At 47.7% G+C, this 19,964-nt stretch overlaps 2 protein-coding genes across 2 annotated transcripts in view; both read right to left on the bottom strand.

Annotated features, from left to right (window-relative positions):
- Positions 1-248: 248 nt before the first annotated feature.
- Positions 249-7,125, bottom strand: LOC133141634 (major intrinsically disordered NOTCH2-binding receptor 1-like). Its single transcript, XM_061262198.1, has 4 exons — positions 7,095-7,125; positions 6,090-6,260; positions 4,529-4,777; positions 249-437 (listed from the first exon to the last, which is right to left on the bottom strand). The coding sequence occupies exons 2-4, from the start codon at positions 6,237-6,239 to the stop codon at positions 249-251; spliced, it is 588 nt and encodes a 195-aa protein (XP_061118182.1). The 5' UTR covers positions 6,240-6,260; positions 7,095-7,125.
- A 4,957-nt stretch (positions 7,126-12,082) lies between these two features.
- Positions 12,083-19,964, bottom strand: part of LOC133141635 (A disintegrin and metalloproteinase with thrombospondin motifs 19-like) — a 112,929-nt gene continuing 105,047 nt past the window's right edge. Inside the window, exons 22-23 of the mRNA XM_061262199.1 lie at positions 17,131-17,308; positions 12,083-12,234 (exon numbers count right to left, since the gene is read on the bottom strand). Coding sequence (XP_061118183.1) covers positions 12,083-12,234; positions 17,131-17,308 — 330 coding nt within the window. The remainder of the gene's footprint in view (positions 12,235-17,130; positions 17,309-19,964) is intronic.

A 19,964-nucleotide genomic window follows, 5' to 3' on the forward strand; every position in this document is an offset into this window, starting at 1 on the left:
ACCTACAAATTTGACCCAGGTTTTATGAGTTGGTCATATTATAAGCAATGATACAAATGAGTTATGACATCACACTTACATGTGATTACCAACACAGGCTTCGTAGTTCCGTATAAGGGGGTACTGATCTTGATTTCCCCACGAACAAAAAGGAACAATAAAAATAAATCCTCTTTATGAAATAAATAAATATTTCTCTTTTTGAAAAAGAATACATCATAGTTTCAGTTCTTTGGCATTGTGGGTAATCACCCGCTGCTCCGTACGACCAGGACTGGCACAGTGACGATCACGATGATGGCGCACAGGGACAGAGCCACCAGCGTCACCACTTTGCAGATCTTGTTCCTCTTGTGCTCAGCCTCTGCCTTCTTCAGCAGCGAGTCGTAGCCGGGGGTGTACAGGTCCTCCAGCCAGAAGCCCAGGTCCCCCGGGTCCTCCTGGAGACACACAGGGGCTTCCTTTTTAAACGCACGACGGCTGCGACACGTCCTCCATCTCGCCTGAAAAACAGCTCAGGCTAGGATTTAAACAACTACTCAGATAAACAACACTAGCTGGTTGACCAGCTCATACCCAGCTAGACCAGCTTCATGACCTGCTCATACCCAGCTAGACCAGCTTTATGACCAGCTCATACCCAGCTAGACCAGGTTTATGACCTGCTCATACCCAGCTAGACCAGGTTTATAACCTGCTCATACCCAGCTAGACCAGCTTCATGACCTGCTCATACCCAGCTAGACCAGCTTCATGACCTGCTCATACCCAGCTAGACCAGCTTCATGACCAGCTCATACCCAGCTAGACCAGCTTTATGACCAGCTCATACCCAGCTAGACCAGCTTTATGACCAGCTCATACCCAGCTAGACCAGCTTTATGACCAGCTCATACCCAGCTAGACCAGCGTTATGACCAGCTCATACCCAGCTACACCAGCTTTATGACCAGCTCATACCCAGCTGGAGCAGCTCCATGAGCAGCTCAGTATCCAGGCCAGGCTGGCAGAGCCGGGTTTAGCTGCAGGGTGGTACTGCTTGAGCTGCTGCGGCAGGCTTGTGATCTCAGAGTGACGGGGGAGCCAGTGTGCTGTCGCTGGCGAGGCAACATCAACATCAGCTCCAGCGCCGCTGTTCTGCCTGTCATCGCGAGGCTGTTCTGAGATGTAGAGCGCAGCAGACACTGCGTCAGACTGGCGGCTGTCAGGGGACGTGTGTTTTCAGGGGACGCGCGTTTTCAGGGGACAGACTTTCAGGGAAGAAAGCATTCCTGCCGGAGGCGTCGGAGAGAGAAAGCTTTTTTCCCCCCCGAAGTCTGTCGCCCTGAAAACACACGTCCGCGCCCGTCTTCCTCGCCTACCAAAGTGAAGACATCCGCAGCTCTCAGTGCGGCCGGGCCGTGACTCACCCAGCGTGGGGCCGTGACCTCTCAGCCAAATCCCTTTCCCAACACAAACTCAGACATCACACACGCTCCAAAACCCAGTGCTTCACGTGGGACAAGAAACCGGTTACAAATGGGGCCTGGATTTAATCAGTTTTTGGATTTAGAAGTGAATGCCAGTGTGGGGTTTTTTTCCCTCGAGTTCAGGGAGTTTAATTGCGGTTGTTGCTGAACCTGGGCAAACAGGATGAATAGAGATAAATAAATAAAAATAAACAAAGTTTTGCATTTAATTCGCTATGGACTGGTTGGGGTTCTTTGAACAGCACGGAAGTTGAGAAAGGGTCATTAAATTACGGTGATTTTTTAAATGAATACTTCATTGAAACCAATTTTACTAAATGACTGATTTCAAATACAACTGGGCCTAACACTGACCTGTGAATCATCAGATTGAATGCGATGTATTTCTCTGATGTAAAGCGGAGTGAATTCAGGCAGATTGAATGCGATGTATTTTTCTGATGTAAAGCAGAGTGAATTCAGGCAGATTGAATGCGATGTATTTTTCTGATGTAAAGCAGAGTGAATTCAGGCAGATTGAATGCGATGTATTTCTCTGATGTAAAGCGGAGTGAATTCAGGCAGATTGAATGCGATGTATTTCTGATGTAAAGCGGAGTGAATTCAGCCGGAGTGTCTCTCCGCTCTGTTCTGCGATAGCGTCGGCGTCTGAAGGTCTGAGAGAAACGCTCATCTCTCTGCGTCCCCGCTGGCAGTCAGCTCTGCGCATCTCCGCTGAAAATATCTCTGTGCTCTCAGGGCAAAGCGCTCGCGATTCCATCTCCGGCATTCAGGAGCGAGGCCGGAGCGTTATCGCACACGGGGGGGGGGGGGGGCCAGGGCGGGATTCACAAGCTCACACACGCTACACCTGGCCTTTCATCTTTCACAGATAATCCACTCTAGGCCATTTTATTCTCATATCTAAAATGGCTGACAAAAAACGGTGTAACTCAGTTACGGTGACAGCTGTCCACAATGGAGAGAGGTGGTCTATGGGCTCAAGAGGTATGTGCACTTGGCTGGCTGTCAGGGCGTTGGCGGTTCAATCCCGCCCTGGCTGTGTCGAAGTGTCCCTGAGCAAGACACCTAATTGCTCCTGACGAGATGGTTGGTGCCTTGCATGGCAGCCGATCGCTGTGTGTGAGTGAGTGTGTGTGTGAGTGCATGCGAGTGTGTGTGCGAGTCTGTGTGTGTGAGTGAGTGTGTGTGTGTGTGTGTGCGCGTATGAGTGTGCGTGTTTTTGTGTGAGTGTGTGTGTGTGAATGAGTGTATTTGTGTGTGTGTGTATGCGTGAGTGCATGTGAGTGTGTGTGCATGTGTGCGTGAGAGTGTGTGTGTGTGTGTGCTTGAGTGTGTGTGTGTGAGAGTGTGTGTGTGTGTGTGAGTGAGTGAGTGTGTGTGTGTGTGTGTGTGAGAGTGTGTGTGTGTGTGTGAAGCGTTTATTGTAATGCAGTCCATTTACTATTAACCATCTACACCGATACCGTTCACATTAACAAAACAATGCCCCCCCCCCCCCCCATGAACTTCTCAGCACACTCACACACACACACACACACACACACACACACACTCACACTCACACACACACACTCACAGGCACACACACATACGGACACACACACACACACACACTCACACACCTACACGCACACACACAGCTTCTTCGATTTCTCAAAAATACTGATTGTTCCCCGTAGATGTCATGAAATGATTTACAGCCAAAGCTAATTATAATTTGAGTGCAGTTTGCGCAGAAGTGTATGTAGTGTATGTATATAGGGTGAAAAGTGCTGTTATAACCGTAACAGCAGTGGAGGGACTTTAAGATTAAAATGGAGGCCTGCCCTTTGGGACAGGAGCGAGCTGCAGTGGTGGGGCTTTAAGATTAAAATGGAGGCCTGCCCTTTGGGACAGGAGCGAGGGGCAGTGGAGGGACTTTAAGATTAAAATGGAGGCCTGCCCTTTGGGACAGGAGCGAGGGGGGCTGATTAATTGTAAAAGAGGCTTTTGGCAGGAGCTGTGACACACAGTGCTGGAGCTGGCTGCTTTGTTTAGAATAATTTGTGGCAGAGATTAATGGAGCTGTACTGAGAAGTGTGGGATGATACCTGTGTGTGTGTGTGTCTGTGTGTGTGTGTGTCTGTCTGTGTGTGTATGTGTGTGTGTGTGTGTCTATGTGTGTGTGTGTCTGTCTGTCTGTGTGTGTGTCTGTCTGTGTGTGTGCGTGTGTGTGTCTATGTGTGTGTGTGTGTGTGTGTGTGTGTGTGTGTGTGTGTGTGTGTGAGAGTGTGTGTGTGTGTGTGTGTCTGTGTGTGTGAGAGTGTGTGTGTGTGTGTCTGTGTGTGTGTCTGTGTGTGTGTGTGTGTCTGCGTGTGTGTGTGTGTGTATCTGTGTGTGTGTGTGTGTGTGTGTGTGTGTGTGTGAGTGTGTGTGTCAGACAGACACTATACTGTGAGTGTTTCAGCCCAGCAAGGACACTGAGCTTCCCCAGGAATGCAGCCTGGAGCCTGGGATTAAATAAATGAGCTATGCTGGATTAAGAGAAAGTCAGCAAATGGATTTAGAAAATGGCCGCCGTCTCAGCTCTTAAGGAAACGGGCGTCCATCTTGTGCATCTTTTATCCAAGCTGTGCTTCACCATCTTCTGACCCGTGACTCACTCAGGGCCACACGGCACAGCCTCAGAGTGACCAACCGGAACCGTGTAAGGGCGAAAACGTACATTTCCACACACTTCTGACTATTCGTATGTCACAGCAACTGCTCTAAAATAGGAATCGAGTCCTCAGCTTGAATGAGCATGTTCACAAAGTGAAGCTCTGTGAACAAAAAAAGAATTGTAGCTCATGGTTAATTGTAGCTCATGGTTAAGGTACATGACTGGTTAGTGAGTCAAGCCCCAGTATGGCCACAATAAGATCCGCACAGCCGTTGGGCCCTTGAGCAAGGCCCTTAACCCCACATTGCTCCAGGGGAGGATTGTCTCCTGCTTAGTCTAATCAGCTGTAAGTCGCTTCGGATAAAAGCGTCAGCTGAATAAGTGTACTGTAATGTAAATACACCGTGCAGCGTACCTCCTTTAGATACCCCCCCAGGGTGGGACGCTGTGAGTGTCTGTCGAAGTCCTGGATGGTCCAGGAGGGCTTGGGCCTCTTGGCCCTGGAGTCAGCCCGGCCGCCCCGGGGGTCCTGGTACAGGGGGTTGGTCTTGATGGTGGACTTGTGGGTGACGGCCGTGATGTGCTTCTGCAGAACCCGGTCCACAAACACGGGGCTCCCCTCAGGAGACGGGCTGCGCACCTGCGCAGGGCGGGAGTCCTTCTGCTGGGGGGCGGGGGGGGGGGGACGAATAATGATAGAAAACAAGAGATAGAAGGGAAGAGAAAGACGAATGAAGTCACGTTAGATGGATACATAAATCACATTGAAAATCAACCTTAAATTAGCTCAGTCTCCAAAAAGCCGGAGAGTAAAGGTGGGTCTTTAGGTGTGGTTTAAAGGTTTGAGTAGTGGGGGCAGTTCTAATGTGAAGTGGCTGAGTGTTCCACAGCTTCAGGGCAGCTGCTGAAAAGGCTCAATCAGCTTTCAGTTAAACCCGCAAACGTGGAGCTGACAGGAGAGGTAGAGGATCTCAGCGATCTGGAGGTGGAATGTCGGGAAAGGAGGTTTGAGATGTAGGGAGGAGCTTGACTGTTCAGGGCTTTAAAAACAAATATAAGCTTATAAACTCTCTCCTGGACCTCACTGCTGAAACTCTAATGGGTAGTGTAATGTGTAATGGTCAGTCTAGTTGTCCTCAGAGCCTGTGATGGAAGCTCACACTGCCACCTCATCAGCCCACCCCTGGATCAGAGCAGGATGTTCAGGGATCAGAGCAGGATGTTCAGGGATCAGAGCAGGATGTTCAGGTTCAGGTTCTAAACCACTCTTTTCCACCTTCGGCCAACTGGAATTAAGAATCTGTTGTGTAGGAAGTACATTCTGGGCTAGTTTCAAAGACACAGATTAGGTTTATTAATCTGACTTTTGAAAATTGTATTTAGTCTAGGACTAGGCTTAATCCATCCCTATAAAACTGACCCGATATGATCTAAGTGCTTGTACATTGAAAATGTGTGCATTTTACCATTGATTTTGACTGAAAGGTGTCTTTCTGGATTATCATAGTCTAGTGTTCCTGCATGAACCAGAAAATAAATATTAATTCTTTGTGATACAAGTCATCGCAGTCATTGCAGTTTATTCACCCACAAAAACACCCAAAGCATTAGCCAATCAGAACTGACTTCGACAACTCCCAACAGGCCACACCTAGATGCCCGTGGTAAACATTAGTTAGCGCGCTGCAAAAAATGTCTGTCTTAACAAGTGTTTTTAGGTAATAAGACTTACGATCTTATTTTTTTTCTCCCTCAAGTAGAAAATATTCGCGTATTTTAAGTTGCCATTTGCCTGACAAGTGATATTTTCTCACCCCATTGGCAAATCTTGAAACGGGTCACAACTTCCTCACCTCATTGGCAGACTTGTTTCTCTCGTTTAGCAAAAAGAAACAAGATTAAGTCTAAATGTAAGTCTAAGATACTTGTTAAGACTGAATTGTTCGTTTTTTGCAGTGCGGGAGTTTCTGGCCTACCTGTGAGTAAACGCGGTTCTGCCACTGCCGTTGTCCTGACAACGCCGCGACGCCCACGTGGAGCATGCCATGGCGTCCCGGCAGCGTCTTCACGTCCAACTGGAGGAACTTCTCCGGGTGGTTATTATTCGGTAGGACCGACAGGTCCATCTTTTGCCGGCTGAACTGAACCTGCTCAAACGCCAGGTAAAAACAGAGTCTCCCAATTATTCAGGAGGCGTGAGCGTCTCCGGTGGCTGCGCGTAACCCTACCCGGCCTTACCACGCTACATTACCCAACCTCACAGCCGCAGCGACAAAAAAACAACAGAAATTAGACCCCGCTGCACACGCAGAGACCGGGCTCATAAACACTCGCGTCATCCGAGCTGTCCGTCGGCGAACTGACAGTTGATATTAATCTGCCTTCTTATTCATAGACAGGCTGGCAGTGGAACGGACGATTTCAAGCGCGTTAAAATGTAATTAACGGTGACGGCTGCTCGTCACCACGGGCGAGAACAATCTCCTATCACCTCCCTGTCTGCGTGGCAACCCCTCATATAAATAATTCCTCAATGTATTTAGAAAATGAGTGAGGCGCCTGGGCCTTCATTTAGAGTACAGGGGGCAGTTCTACGCAGCAGGATTACAGCGTTAGACAGATAACTGTGCGCAGTAAAATACCTGGTGAGAAATTCTCACAAGATCCCCACACATCATTGCAAGAGGGCTGCAATCATCTTCCTTTAACATTTGAATACATGTGACATTTTTAACGTTTTACCATTTAGAAGACAGGTTCGCGTCTGTTCACTTAGATATTTAATTGTAAAAGCTTTTTGACATTTTTTGCACACAACTATAGTATAGTGGCCTGATACAGTATGCTAGCTACACACTTTCTCAAAAAATCGAAACTGACAGAACACAGCATGCAGGGGACAGACAGGCGCTTGAATGGGTGAAAACTCTGGAGTTATAGAGGTAATGCTCCAGATCTATTTCAGCAGAGCTCTCCCTTACCTGCAAATTACTTCTCAGAACTCAAGAAAAGTTGTCTGGCTTCTTTTAAATGCCATGATCTTCAAGCACAACCTTTTAAAATGTGCCGTTAGTTTTATAGTTAATATCGCCGCCTATAGTAGTTTAATTAGGCCGTTATCAACATCAGCAGTAGTATGAATATTAATGAGGTAGGAGGAGGAGATTTTATTGGCGATGTCGTTAAACGACCCGAGTGCTCGCTCCACTGCCTGGCTGCGTGGCGACCGCACCGTGATGGTCTTTCTCCGGTTTCAAAGGCTGTCAGAAGCCCCGTCCCCACCAAGAACGAGAGCTACAGCTGTTACGATAACGCTGTGAGCATCCGCACTGCTGAACGATTACGTTCTGTAAATAGTCACTCGGCTATGTCATCCGCCATTTTGAACCTGACGCCCTGTAAATTCAGATGGATTTTGATTGGCTGTTTGGTTTGATCGTTCATGCAGCTGGAAAAACAATTGTGCTGAAAGTGATCCCAACGATACCGTTCATTATTGTCGTTGTCGTTATAGTGTGTTAGAAGGATTTTTAAAACAACGTATTCATAGTAATAGTTATCATTCTTGGTGTGGATGGGCCGTAACTGGCAATATTCACATATGAACTTTGAAAAAATAATAAATAAATAAAACACACACACACACACACACACACACACACACACACACACACAGATATAACTCAAGGTTTGAAGAGGTCAGTCATATCATCAGCCTGGTCTCATGCGCTCTACATCGATAGGTTAGCATTCAAGTGTAGAGATGACCAGGAATAAGACCAGGGAGGAGTTGTACACACAGAAACGGGTATGGTGGGCTTAACACCGGAAACATAACACAGGAATCCAAAGATTCATACACTTCTTTTTAATGGAGAACGTGGAAACATGAAGAACACATTAATCACATATAAACAATGTGCCTTTTCACAGAAAGACAGCTTGCAGACAGTTCCCCAAAACCACAAAAATAATAATAAAAAAATACAAAAATTGAAACAATGCTACAGACAAACACAAAAAACCACAAGTTCAACTGTGGCAGATCAGAACAAAGAAAATCAATCAGTAAAATGTTATATTAGCATGTCATACGGTAATGGCACTGAACCTTGAATGTTTTTTTTTTTTGCCAGGAAGTGTATTTTGAGCAGTGTGTTTGCACCGGAGCTGGCCTCAGAGTGAGCTGTAGCCAGTGACAGTGATCCAGTGTAAACCTGTAGTACAGTGTCTTCATAGTTCTGCAATTTCCTTATTCAAGTAGAGAGCATGGAAAGAAACGAACTCCCGATGGAAATATTTTGTGGGCCTGGAGATCTACACTATACAGCAGATTGTTCACCTTTCCTTAATCTATCGGATCAGTCTCCCCTCTGACAAGGCCACCAAAAAACTAAAATAAAAACTAAAAGACACCTTAATGCAGAAAACAGTTTAACAAGCCACTGTATGCCGTCCCTTGAGATTCATGTAGTTGCCCCGGAGGTGCACGGTTTGGGTAATCAAAAGGTTTTTGTTAAATTCGTGTCGGGAGGCAGCAGGAGAATGCGCATGAGAGCAGAGACAGCTGGCACACAATCTGCCCAATTATCTCCCTACGCCAACAGAAAATAATACCTCTTCCTGGGTAAAATGTTGACACTCCACCTGAATCAAAATATTTAAAGTTTTGCCCCAATTCCTGCCTCTGCACTGACCCTTCTGTCCCAGCTGGTCCTGCTGCTGTGATACCCTCTCCCTTTAAGACTTAATCGCTGACATTTGTTTCCCAAGGAGCATAAAGGTTGAAATTTTCCAGTTAGCACACATCACGTTTCAGGAGAAAATGCTCCTAAAATGGGTTTCTGTTGTCTGTTTCTGTTGTTCTGTAGTCTTATTTCAATAGATAGCCAGGAAGGCTCAAACTCTTTTGGTTGTTTTTTTTTTTTTTTTTACCCCCACTGTTGTTATTTAAAACTGAATAAAGGTTTGATTCACTGGTCAAATAACCAACTCACTGCTTGTTTGGATCATTTCAGTAACGATGGTACAGATGTATGCTTTAGTATATACTCATAACACAGAATATAAGGACTCAGGATTGCATCCAGCTAAAGTGAGTCATAATGGCCATGATCCCTAGGTGCTCCTTTATGGTGGGATCATGTGAAAGGACTACAATCCTGGTTATTTAAAATGTCCACCTCAATCCCAAATGTATCTGGAGTCCAGCCCTCTGACAAAAAATAAAATATATAGCATGTGAAATTACATAAGAGATCAACTGTCATCTAACATCTGTATAGAGCCATGAAAAAGTATTTGCCCCTTTTCCCTATTATTGTATATTTGGTTTCAGATCTTTAGACAAAATGTAATAGTAGACAAAGGGAACCTGAATGAACACAAAACACATTTTCAAAGTACCATTTCATTTATTCATGAGAAAAAGATGAGAAGTTATCAAACACTGTCACCCCTGTGAGGTCGAACCCCCTGGTGGTTTCTGGTCCTACACAGCATCTCTACTGGGTTCAAGTCCTACATCTCTACTGGGTTCAAGTCCTACATCTCTACTGGGTTCAAGTCAGGACTTCGACTTCTGCATGGGCCATACGGCTGTTTGATAACTTCCATCGTTAAATAAAATAATTTTAAAAGCTCATTTTGTGTTTAATTTCCCTGGTCCCCTTTGTCAAATTTGCATTTTGTCTAAAGATCTGAAACCATTCAAATGTCAAATATGCAGTAAGAGGAAACTAGGAAGGGGACAAAGACTTTTTCCACAGCACAAAATTTTGTTGAAGCTTGTACAAAATGAAGAAATACATAAGCGCACCAAATCAAGAAATATAAAATATATATGTGGGCCAGACATGGCTAATGTGGTAAATGTTTGTTGAGGAATGCCATTATTCCGTAACGTTTGTGGAAATTTTACCCTTAAAAGGTGTAAAATAAGGAAAAAAATCCACTATAGCACCAATGCTAACCTCTAGCCTTCAAGGTCAGCTTTATTTTAGAAGATTGAGCTGCCCTCAGCGTAATATTGAATTTTCATTTCACCATAATAAACATCTTTTCCGGCACGTGAACCACAGAAGTGGTGCCTTCAAGCCTTCTGTCCGAGTCAACAGACAAGAGAAAAGCTCCTCTCCTGCCTCGACGGTGAACTCTGGTCCCTTTCAGAGAGTACACTTTCAATTTCAATTCTGAATTACGACTCGAGTGAGTGGAAAGGAAACTCCCAGCATGCTTTGTACCTTCGTGTTTTCAAGAGTTTGCTATCGAAACACCATATGAAATGAAAAAGGATATTACATGTACATTACATAGAAACCACACTTCTTTTTTTTCTAGATATAATATTTTACACAGAAACCATGTAATGGTAATAGCTTAGTGAATGACTGAATCAAATCATCAAAACAGACATTTCCGCTTGTGCAATAGCCACTGTCTACATACCATGAACATTGCTCAAGAAGACTAAAGCGTATCAGCCCCTGCCAGTTCTCTATCAGACCTGGTGTAGAGGCAAAATAAAGCCATGAGATTGAACTGGAATGGTTTGGTTTAAACATACGGGGGTCTTGATTGTTCTATGTGTACATATCAGACCTAGGTTGAACAATTAATCTAAATACTTTATAGCTTTTTACTTAAGATACCAGTGAAGTTCCTATAAATGACTGACAGTTTAAAAAGAAACATTTATTTTCACCAACAAAGAATAAATCTTTCACATGATTGTATGTTCTGGTACTCCAGGAACTGCCAGTGTGAGTTCATATTATACAAGCACCCAATGCAGGGATCATCAAATCACGGTCCTCGAGGGCCAAGACCTGCTGGTGTTCACCCTCCCTTTACCTGGGAGTCAGGTGTGTTCACCCTCCCTTTACCTGGGAGTCAGGTGTGTTCACCCTCCATTTACCTGGGAGTCAGGTGTGTTCACCCTCCATTTACCTGGGAGTCAGGTGTGTTCACCCTCCCTTTACCTGGGAGTCAGGTGTGTTCACCCTCCCTTTACCTGGGAGTCAGGTGTGAAGTCAGTCTGGCCAATCAGCAATTGTTACATTAATTTCCCGGGAGAGAAACGAAAAACGAGGGCTGGATTTGGATTCGAGGTCCAGATTTGATGATCCCTGCCCTAAAGAGATAAAGTATTTGGTAACTCTACTGGAACCCCTCGCCGTAAGGCCGACATAACACCGTCAGACATGACAACACATAACAGCTGTCACAAGATGGTATAAGATTACTGTTTAAATTATTTAAAACTGTCATACTTTTATTTCATTTGACATAACCTGACGTCATTGGTTATGCGTTCTTGTGTCAGCTGTTATGTCATGTTTATGACCGTGTTATGTGAGCCTTATGGCGAGGGGGTTAAGTAAATTGTTAACAAGTATTTCAATGCCAGATCTGATTCATATAAGTCACAGGTGTCAAACTCCAGTCCTGGAGGGCTGCAGTGTCTGCGGGTTTAACTCCAGTCCTGGAGGGCCGCAGTGTCTGCGGGTTTAACTCCAGTCCTGGAGGGTCGCAGTGTCTGCAGGTTTAACTCCAGTCCTGGAGGGTCGCAGTGTCTGCGGGTTTAACTCCAGTCCTGGAGGGTCGCAGTGTCTGCAGGTTTAACTCCAGTCCTGGAGGGCCGCAGTGTCTGCAGGTTTAACTCCAGTCCTGGAGGGCCGCAGTGTCTGCAGGTTTAACTCCAGTCCTGGAGGGCCGCAGTGTCTGCAGGTTTTCGGGGTGGTTTTGGCACCAGTCATTTTAAGTCATTGATTGGCAGAAGAATCCATCCACCTTGTTCACAAGGGCTTAATTGGCAGCTGATTGAAAGGAACCCACAACAACCCACAGACACTGTGGCCCCCTGGTCATTTATGTTGACACCCCTGATATAAGTGCACTTGACATAAATATGAAAGGGATGTGGGGGGGGGGGGGTCTACAGTCCCGGGAGCGGGGGCGGGAGCGGGGGTCAGCTGCGCTGCTTCATCTTCTGTGCGTAAAAGTCGCGGCAGGTTTGGCAGCAGCGCTGGTACCAGCGCATGTCCTGACACAGGTTCTTCTCCCGCACGACCCGGCAGTACACCTGCCACTGGTCCCGCTGGCACTTAAACGTCAGGGCCGCTGCAAGAAGCAGGAGACATTCGCCCGTTACACAGAGTCTGACCGTCCACCGCTAACGTGCTAACGCACAGGCACGTTACACCGGGTCTGACCGTCCACCGCTAACGTGCTAACGCACAGGCACGTTACACCAGGTCTGACCGTCCACCGCTAACGTGCTAACGCACAGGCACTTTACACCAGGTCTGACCGTCCACCGCTAACGTGCTAACGCACAGGCACGTTACACCAGGTCTGACCGTCCACTGCTAACGTGCTAACGCACAGGCACGTTACACAGAGTCTGACCGTCCACTGCTAACATGCTAACGCACAGGCCCGTTACACAGTCTGACCGTCCACCGCTAACGTGCTAATGCACAGGCACGTTACACAAGGTCTGACCGTCCACCGCTAACGTGCTAACGCACAGGCACGTTACATAGTCTGACCGTCCACTGCTAACGTGCTAACGCACAGGCACGTTACACAGAGTCTGACCGTCCACCGCTAACGTGCTAACGCACAGGCACGTTACACCAGGTCTGACCGTCCACTGCTAACGTGCTAACGCCCAGGCACGTTACACCAGGTCTGACCGTCCACTGCTAACGTGCTAACGCACAGGCCCGTTACACAGTCTGACCGTCCACCGCTAACGTGCTAACGCACAGGCACGTTACACCAGGTCTGACCGTCCACTGCTAACGTGCTAACGCACAGGCACGTTACACAGAGTCTGACCGTCCACTGCTAACGTGCTAACGCACAGGCACGTTACACCAGGTCTGACCGTCCACTGCTAACGTGCTAACGCACAGGCACGTTACACAGAGTCTGACCGTCCACTGCTAACGTGCTAACGCACAGGCACGTTACACAGAGTCTGACCGTCCACTGCTAACGTCTTGACTGTCCACTGCTAACGTGCTAACGCGCAGGCACTTAAATGTCAGGACCGCTGGAAGCAGGAGAAATTAGCCGTTACACAGAATCTGAGCATCCACAGGCCTCTGAGAGCACTAGGCTGACCGTCCACCGCTAACGTGCTAACGCACAGGCACGTTACACCAGGTCTGACCGTCCACTGCTAACGTGCTAACGCCCAGGCACGTTACACCAGGTCTGACCGTCCACTGCTAACATGCTAACGCACAGGCCCGTTACACAGTCTGACCGTCCACCGCTAACGTGCTAACGCACAGGCACGTTACACCAGGTCTGACCGTCCACTGCTAACGTGCTAACGCACAGGCACGTTACACAGAGTCTGATCGTCCACTGCTAACGTGCTAACGCACAGGCACGTTACACCAGGTCTGACCGTCCACCGCTAACGTGCTAACGCACAGGCACGTTACACAGAGTCTGACCGTCCACTGCTAACGTGCTAACGCACAGGCACGTTACACCAGGTCTGACCGTCCACCGCTAACGTCTTGACTGTCCACTGCTAACGTGCTTACGCGCAGGCACTTAAATGTCAGGACCGCTGGAAGCAGGAGAAATTTGCCCGTTACACAGAGTCTGAGCATCCACAGGCCTCTGAGAGCACTAGGCCGACCGTGCTAACGTGCTAACCACACATGCTCTCCGTTTCGAGGCCACAGAAAGCCCCAGATCTTGACGCCCACGCGCTCACTCGTCACTGTGACGTGACCTGAATGCTAATTCCCGTTCAGCTGAGGTGTTCTCAGCAGAAATTCAATCATTCCGACATTTGTTTGGTCAATGTCCAAGAAAAGTTTTCTTGAAAATGCGTTTTATACTATAGTTCATTATTAATGTATATATCCTTCTGAGAACAACAAAAAAAAAAAAAAAAAAATTAAAACATTATTAGCTTTATTTTTACTGAATGTGGTTTGCAGTGTAGGTTTCAGCATTGCAGTGGTTGTTGAAATTAAGACCAAAGACGCATGTTAATCACTAAAATGATTATACTATAACAGGAATCATTAGTTGGAACGAAGCTGAAGAACACTGTGTATTGCAGTTGTTTCCTATCTCTGTGTCCCGAGACTCGCTCTTCCGGGGGTTTAGGCCTGGGTTTTCTGTGAAGCGTGTTGTGACGATTGCTTGTGAAATGCGGTTTACAAACACATTTCGATTTCATCTGACACCGCAGAAATTACGCATTTGCTTTATCTTTTATACCACCGTTTATAACGTATGTCATTTCATGCCAATTCCTCTGGGTGGCACTGTTGTGCAGAGATGGCCGAAGCGTTCTCTGGCCCTGCAGTGGCTTGTGGAGGTTCAAGACGCGCTTCTGGTAATCAATGAGCAAAGAACAGCTCCTGCAAAGGCACTGCAATACCTAAATATATCTCATTTATAGGCTATATAATAATTAATATCTAATCTATACGTAATTTCCCTGTGGTGACTTCTGAAGTTATGATTCACTGATCCCTCTCAACCGCGGAGAAAAGACACGAACAAGAGCTTGCGTGTCGCTACTGAGGAATTCCAACAAAAGTTAAATGTCCGTTATGATTTATTTTCCCGTCAGGTTGCGTGATTTAAAACCGAACGATGGGTCTTCTCTCCGCTTTCAGCACAGATCAGCACTCGGAGTCCGGCACACTACACAATGCAAGGCAGCACGAACATACTCTATTCACTGCATTCCGTTTGTGTCGGAACGACTGCGAACATCGGTCCGTCTTTGCAGGACACAGTACGCTGACGTACTTATCGGAGTCTGTCAGTGAAACGATGAGGCATCTGGCCGGGGCGCCGCGCAACACCGCTGGACCGCCGAGTCGCGCTTCTCCAGCTCGCAATCAGACGACGGGGAACCGCTACACGCTGAACCCCGCTGAGACGGAATGAAGACTCCGGCGAGGTAAACAAACTACCGCTGGAAGCAAGGACAACAAGCCTTGTCATCGAAACATCACCTTCCGACTGCACTCGTCTCTGACTGTAATGCAGAGTAGTCCAGAGAAAGTCCAGAGAAGTCTACTGTCGCGCTGGGTTTTCCAAACTCACACATGAACGAATGGGCCAATAGATTTGTCTGTCAGCCACCCCTCACATATAGCTGCAAATCACTGTTTAAAACATTTAACAGCGGGACTCTTAATACTTCAAATACTTCATAGTATCAGGACCAAAATAATATTCAATAACTTTCAGGGACCTGTCAAACACACATACTAGCCTAGGCCAGGGGGCGGCAACCCTGGTTCTGGAGCGCCAACCCTGGTCCTGAAGAGCCGCAGGGTGTTCTGGTTCCCGGTTCTGGTTGTCACTCAGAACTTAATTGATCAGTGAAAGCAGCTGATTACACAGTTGACTCACCTCACCTGGTTTCTTGGGTCTGAATGGGTTGGTGATTTGAAGGTGAAAACAAACAGCAGCACGCCCCAGGGCTCTGTGGGACCAGGGCCGTTGACCCCTGTACTGGGCCCTTGGGGGTCAGAGCACTCATTCCAGGGCCCACCTCAAACACTCCCGCGACCTATTTCGGGTCCCAAGTCCCAACCCATAGTTTAAGAAAAACAGCTTTAAAAGCGAGGCACTGGTGTCACGGTCAAGGAACTGTGTTTGAGAAATAATTTGTTCCCCAAAGGGGTATTTTAAAAAATCCCAGTGAGTCATAACAGCAAACGGCAGCAGCAAAGGTTGAGCCTGTTAAACGCGGTGTTTACGCGTTTTAAGATGGCCGCCCCCCTCCTCCGCGCACGCTGCCCCCCTGGGGAGGCTCTTACGTTCGCGGCAGCTGCGTTTACCCTGAGACGCGCGCGCAAGCGGCCGTGTGAATGTAAACACGGCGTTGTGACTGACGGGCCCCTCTCTCCTCCCGGCCGCAGCGCGGGACAGACCCCGATCTTCTCTCCCAGAACGCCTCGCGTTCGGCTGAAATCATACTCCCACAAACACCAGGTGATGAGCAGCAGCCAAATCAGAGTTTGTGTAAACAGTTCTGGCTCAGCGAACAGAGAGCCTGCTGCAAGGTTCTGCACTGGGTCCTCCACGCGTCCCACCATCCCCCAGTATTCTCTGAGTCCGTTTGCCTGCCTACCCAGTCAATGCGTACGTTCGGGTGTTCAGCAAGGTAAAGCAAGGATGGATGTGTTCTTTGTACTTAAACTTGAGTCATTTAAAATGAATGTACGACCAGCTCGTCCTAGCCAGAGGACTGAGGTCCATGCCTACAGGGGATACAGTTCCCCCAGTCGAGGGGAGGTTACGGTGTTGACGTTAGTGTGAGGGTGTGAGGGTGTGAGGGTGTGAGGGTGTGAGGGTGTGAGGGTGTGTTTTGGTGCAGCTCACCCAGTCTCGGGAACGTTACGGTGTTGAGGTTAGTGTGAGGGTGTGAGGGTGTGTTTTAGTGGATGATGTGAGGGTGTGTTTTGGTGCAGCTCACCCAGTCTCGGGGAGGTGATGGTGTTGAGGTTAGTGTGAGTGTGTGAGGGTGTGTTTTGGTGGACGGTGTGAGGGTGTGTTTTGGTGCAGCTCACCCAGTCTCGGGGACGTTATGGTGTTGACGTGAGTGTGAGTGTGTGTTTTAGTGGATGATGTGAGGGTGTGTTTTGGTGGACGGTGTGAGGGTGTGAGGGTGTGTTTTGGTGCAGCTCACCCAGTCTCTGGGAAGTGATGGTGTTGACGTTAGTGTGAGTGTGTGAGGGTGTGTTTTAGTGGATGATGTGAGGGTGTGTTTTGGTGCAGCTCACCCAGTCTCGGGGAGGTGATGGTGTTGAGGTTAGTGTGAGTGTGTGAGGGTGTGTTTTGGTGGACGGTGTGAGGGTGTGTTTTGGTGCAGCTCACCCAGTCTCGGGGAGGTGATGGTGTTGAGGTTAGTGTGACGGTGTGAGGGTGTGTTTTGGTGCAGCTCATCCAGTCTCGGGGAGGTGATGGTGTTGAGGTTAGTGTGACGGTGTGAGGGTGTGTTTTGGTGCAGCTCACCCAGTCTCGGGGAGGTGATGGTGTTGACGTTGACCCTCTCGTTGCAGGGCTGCTGGTGGCAGGGCCGGTAGGCCGCCGGTTTCTCCGAGGAGAAGCACTCGTTGCCGTGGCGGCCGGTGATCTTGTGCATGCACTGGATGACCCTCGACTGCATGCCCTTCCCACAGGTCACGGAGCACTGCAGGGAGGGATGAGACAGGTTACAGAGCACTGCAGGGAGGGACGAGACAGGTCACAGAGCACTGCAGGGAGGGAGGAGACAGGTCACAGAGCACTGCAGGGAGGGAGGAGACAGGTCACAGAGCACTGCAGGGAGGAATGAGACAAGTCACAGAGCACTGCAGGGAGGAATGAGACAAGTCACAGAGCACTGCAGGGAGGGACGAGACAGGTCACAGAGCACTGCAGGGAGGAATGAGACAGGTCACAGAGCACTGCAGGAGGGACGAGACAGGTTACAGAGCACTGCAGGGAGGGATGAGACAGGTCACATAGCACTGCAGGGAGGGACGAGACAGGTCACAGAGCACTGCAGGGAGGGACGAGACAGGTCAGCAGTCTGTGGGGTAGAGCCCAGAAAACAGCTACAGCAGGACAGGCCACAGACTAGCCATGGCACCCTGCGGTCAAAAACTGACGCCAACAAATACAGACGCAGCAGGCAGAGCTTACTGCTGGAGTTAACACTGCGCCACAACCCGCCCTGGGCCACACAATTCATGTTTGACATGTTATTTAAAGTTAAAAGTTATTTAGCTGACACTTTTATCAAAAGCAATTTAATGTTGATTAGACTAAGCAGGGGCCAGTTCCCCTGGAGCAATGTGGGGTTAAGGGGCTTGCTCAAGGGCCCAACAGCTGCACTGATGTTATTGTGGCTACACTGGGGCTTGAACCACCAACCTTCTGGGTCCCAGTCATGCAGCTTCGCCACTAGGCTACATGTTGCCCCTTTAACTGCAGCATTCAGAGGCCGCAGAGTGCTGTTTCAGTGCTGTTGTTCTTGGACCTGTTCCCGGTCTGCAATCATCAACACACTCCCCCTCCCCGCTGCCCCCAAAACCCTCCAGCCAGCTCTGCGATAGGCCTGCAGGCAGTGGAACAGCAACGGACCGCCAGGGGTCAGAGGTCATCACATCCGCAAACAGGAGTTTACAGCTCTCAAGATAACAGAATCCTGTAAGCCTACTGTGGAGCCAGAAAGAAAGAAACGCAAGCGTACAGTATGAGTGTACAGTCAGTGTACAGTCTGAGTGTACAGTATGATCTGAGTGTACAGTATGAGTGTACAGTATGAGTATACAGTCAGTGTACAGTCTGAGTGTACAGTATGATCTGAGTGTACAGTATGAGTGTACAGTATGAGTCAGTGTACAGTATGAGTCAGTGTACAGTATGAGTGTACAGTCTGAGTGTACAGTATGAGTGTACAGTCTGAGTGTTCAGTATGTCTGAGTGTACAGTCTGAGTGTTCAGTATGAGTGTACAGTATGTCTGAGTGTACAGTATGAGTGTTCAGTATGTCTGAGTGTACAGTATGAGTGTACAGTATGTCTGAGTGTTCAGTATGAGTGTACAGTCTGAGTGTTCAGTATGTCTGAGTGTACAGTCTGAGTGTTCAGTATGTCTGAGTGAACAGTATGAGTGTACAGTATGAGTGTACAGTCTGAGTATACAGTTTGAGTGTACAGTCTGAGTGTTCAGTATGAGTGTACAGTATGAGTATACAGTCTGAGTGTTCAGTATGTCTGAGTGTACAGTATGAGTGTACAGTCTCATATTGACATGTTTTAATCAGTCATCTCCAAACTCCACTTCCTTTGAGTGTAGTACCAAGCACTGCTGAGATGAAAGCTGTGTTAATATAAATAATCTGTTTATCTGAATGCAGTTATAATAATCTAATCCAATTAAACTGAGTCCTGCTCTTCATTTACAGTTTGACTTTGGTGTAGAAACTGCCCGTGCCAGAACACACAGGAGAGGTGTTTATTTAGGAGAAAACTCCAGACTGCAGGATTAACTCATTTACAACGCTGTGTTTCAGACCGTGAGCTCCAGCAAGGCCAGTACTGTACAGCTGGACTGTTAGAGAAACTGCCCAGATCCAAATACGTACACGTCATACTCTGACAGCAATGACTGAGAGCACTGAGTGACAGTGAGTGACAATGAAGCAATTATTAAACTGATTCTGTGACAATACACCAAAAGTGACTGTAATCACTTTTACAGTGTGTGTATGTGTGTGAGTGTGTGTGTGTGTGTGTGTGTGTGTGTGAGTACATACTGTGTGTGTGTGAGTGTGCGTGAGTGTGCGTGAGTGTGCGTGAGTGTGTGTGAGTGTGCGTGAGTATGTTTGAGTATGTGTGAGTGTGCGTGTGAGTGTGTGTGTGTGACCTACAGTAGAGGACCCACAGTCCAGCACACTCTCACTCACACACACACACTCACACACAGTCACACACACACTCCTGTACAGACAGCATGCTCATTCTGCATCTCTGGGATCTGCTCTGAACTGGGCCACAGCAGATGCCTCACATTAAAGCATTTAGATGTTTAGATATTTACCCTCAGCAACTAGAAATACAGTCTATTTATAGTGCTGGACAGGCACTTCAAAGAGGTGAACAGCAGTGTCCTGCCAGGAAACCAACCCTTTTATACTGCACGACAAATAAAGTTCATTAAAAATAAATATGGGCCAGTTTCACGGGCACAGATTAGGCTTAGTCCTGGACTAAATTGAGCTTTGTACAGAGACTCTCCATCTAAAATTGAATTTAGCCCAGGGCGAGGCTTAATCTGTGTCTGTGAAATCAGTGCTTTTA

Source organism: Conger conger, chromosome 12 (assembly GCF_963514075.1).
Source record: "Conger conger chromosome 12, fConCon1.1, whole genome shotgun sequence".
In the NCBI taxonomy this organism is placed as follows: Eukaryota; Metazoa; Chordata; class Actinopteri; order Anguilliformes; family Congridae; genus Conger; species Conger conger.